Raw genomic sequence first — 2,232 nt, 5'->3', positions numbered from 1 at the left:
TTGCTGCAATCCGAGATGAAAGCCACCTGAGAGACAATAATCACTGATTGAGAAAAGGGATCACATCAAGCACAATGATCCTTATGTTTGGAAGCAGGATGATGAGCAGTGTTGAAAATCTCACACAGCTCTTTATTAATAGAGCAATAGCCTTTACAGAACTGCAGATTCAATGTTTTCTAGCACAGCAGGAAGAAGAGAAAGTACGCACTGGAAAGAAAGCTGCCCTACACAACATGTCGCTGTCATCCCTCCTCGTCATTGGCCTGGAGCTGGAGCAAGCACAGTGAGTTTAATATCATGAGATGCATGGCACTGATGAGATTGATTACTTACCTGCAGATGTGTCCTTTGCTGTAAGGCAGCATGTGAAAAATTATCAATGGCGACAAAGGTTTTTGAGAGCTGAACAACATTTGCTAGATGGATCACTCGATTTCAGAAAATCCAGTCTGTCTACATGTCTGTTGTCCCTCAGCTACTTTTGCTCCAAGCTATCGTTCTTACAGCTGGCTCTACATTTAGTCCTGACAATACCATCCCCATTTTCTTTGCATCACCAGTTGGTCTGAGCTGCTTTGATTGCATCACTACTCCTTCCACAAGCAGTTTTTACACCAGCTGTTCAGCCCAGGAGACCTCATCCATTCTTACCCTGGATGACTGCCTATTGATATCAGAAGCCTCTAGAATCAATGCTGCCACCACAAAAGCCTCTGTCAAGCTTGCAGAGCATGTCCACCCCTTCCTTCCCTCCGACATTCTCAAAATAGAGCATAAAGACATTCAAGAGATGGATCCTGCATGAGTAATCCAACAGCATGCACAAAGGCAGGCATTACTCGACAGCTTTGCATTTGACCTGATGCCCACAGAGTTGCTGCTATGACAGGCACAGTGAAATGATGCGCTTGAAGACTTACACACAAAATTCCATATATGGTCCTGCTTCTGACAGTACAGGCAACTCAATATCTACAATCAAGACCAGAATATGCGTGCCAATGACACACTCAACAATATTGAAGATCGACTGCAGTGTGCAGCCAAAAAGTATTGGGCCACATGGAACACATTCCATTCTCTTGTCGGCAGCTAAAACAAGTGTGTGGAGTATGATGCTGAATTCCTGCTACTCCTGCGCGAAGACATTCGTGTTTTCAATGCAGATGATCCAAAAACTGTGCAGAAGAAAAATATGTGAAAGCCAGAGAAGAAGCGCATCACTAAGGGCTCACACAAGGTATCATAGATCTGGTGCAGTGCCGACAAAATGAACAGCAAAGGTATCGACTCATGCAAGTAATAGACTACTACCAAGTGGCAATACATTAATATATCGTGCAGGTATGCACATTGAGTGAATGAAAGCTTGCGCTCACTGCATGCAGTGGCAAGAAGAACTCCTTCTACTGTCTGAGGAATTGTGCAGAACAGTCCAATACTATCTCTAGAAGGCTGAGTGGTGGAATCAATGTGCAAATCTCAGACCAGATGCAAGTACTGTGCTACAAGAAGGACTTGCGGCATATACAGCTTAGCAGGCGTCTATTTGTCACGGCCTGGCACAATAAGCAGACCTCGCATAGCAGAAGATGAAGCAGCTTGCAGGTATGTGCAGTACCAATATCAACTCCGCTGGCACTGCTGACAGCTGTAACCCACTCAAGGGCCTAATATTTTCCTTCCTCGATGTAGTGCCTGATATAGACACTGAAGGTGTTGAGGATAATGGTGATGATGATGATGATGGAGTATTGGAGCTTGAGGAAAGTAAAGCTATTATTGCATACATGGAGCTAGAGTTGTAATGTATATATATATATATATATATATATATTAATTTATTTACTATTACTATAAGTCTTTGGGCTGTATGCATAATGCTGTGTGTATAATGTGTGAATTGATGACTTCTACTCCACTCATGCTAAGGTGGCAGAAGTCTGCTTATATAATCAACTTCAAATGGTTTATGAGTGGAATGACTCCAGAAATATGGGTCCTTGTAAGCAGCAGCACAAAATTAATGTGCACAAGAGCTAAAATCTAGCTATAATTACCATATTAAAAGAGCCACATAAGTATTTTATTGCATGACACCAAGTGCTAAGTCTTCTGGCTGTCAAAAGTGTAATACATTACAGTGCAAAGCTGTGGCCATGTTTAGTGCTAAGTGTCCTAGCTGCCAGGAAGAGTAATGCATTACAGCGCAAAGCTGTGGCCCTGTTT

General features: G+C 42.7%; 1 protein-coding gene across 1 annotated transcript; it reads left to right on the top strand.

Annotated features, from left to right (window-relative positions):
- Positions 1 to 236: 236 nt before the first annotated feature.
- Positions 237 to 808, top strand: PHACADRAFT_34020 (uncharacterized protein; the record flags this gene model as incomplete). Its single annotated transcript, XM_007403278.1, has 2 exons — positions 237 to 286; positions 424 to 808. 2 exons carry the CDS (start codon positions 237 to 239, stop codon positions 806 to 808), a joined length of 435 nt encoding a protein of 144 aa, XP_007403340.1.
- Positions 809 to 2,232: the final 1,424 nt, after the last annotated feature.

Source organism: Phanerochaete carnosa (assembly GCF_000300595.1).
Source record: "Phanerochaete carnosa HHB-10118-sp unplaced genomic scaffold PHACAscaffold_966, whole genome shotgun sequence".
In the NCBI taxonomy this organism is placed as follows: Eukaryota; Fungi; Basidiomycota; class Agaricomycetes; order Polyporales; family Phanerochaetaceae; genus Phanerochaete; species Phanerochaete carnosa.
The sequence above is the reverse complement of the archived record's forward strand: the minus strand, read 5'-3'. Positions and strand labels throughout refer to the sequence as shown.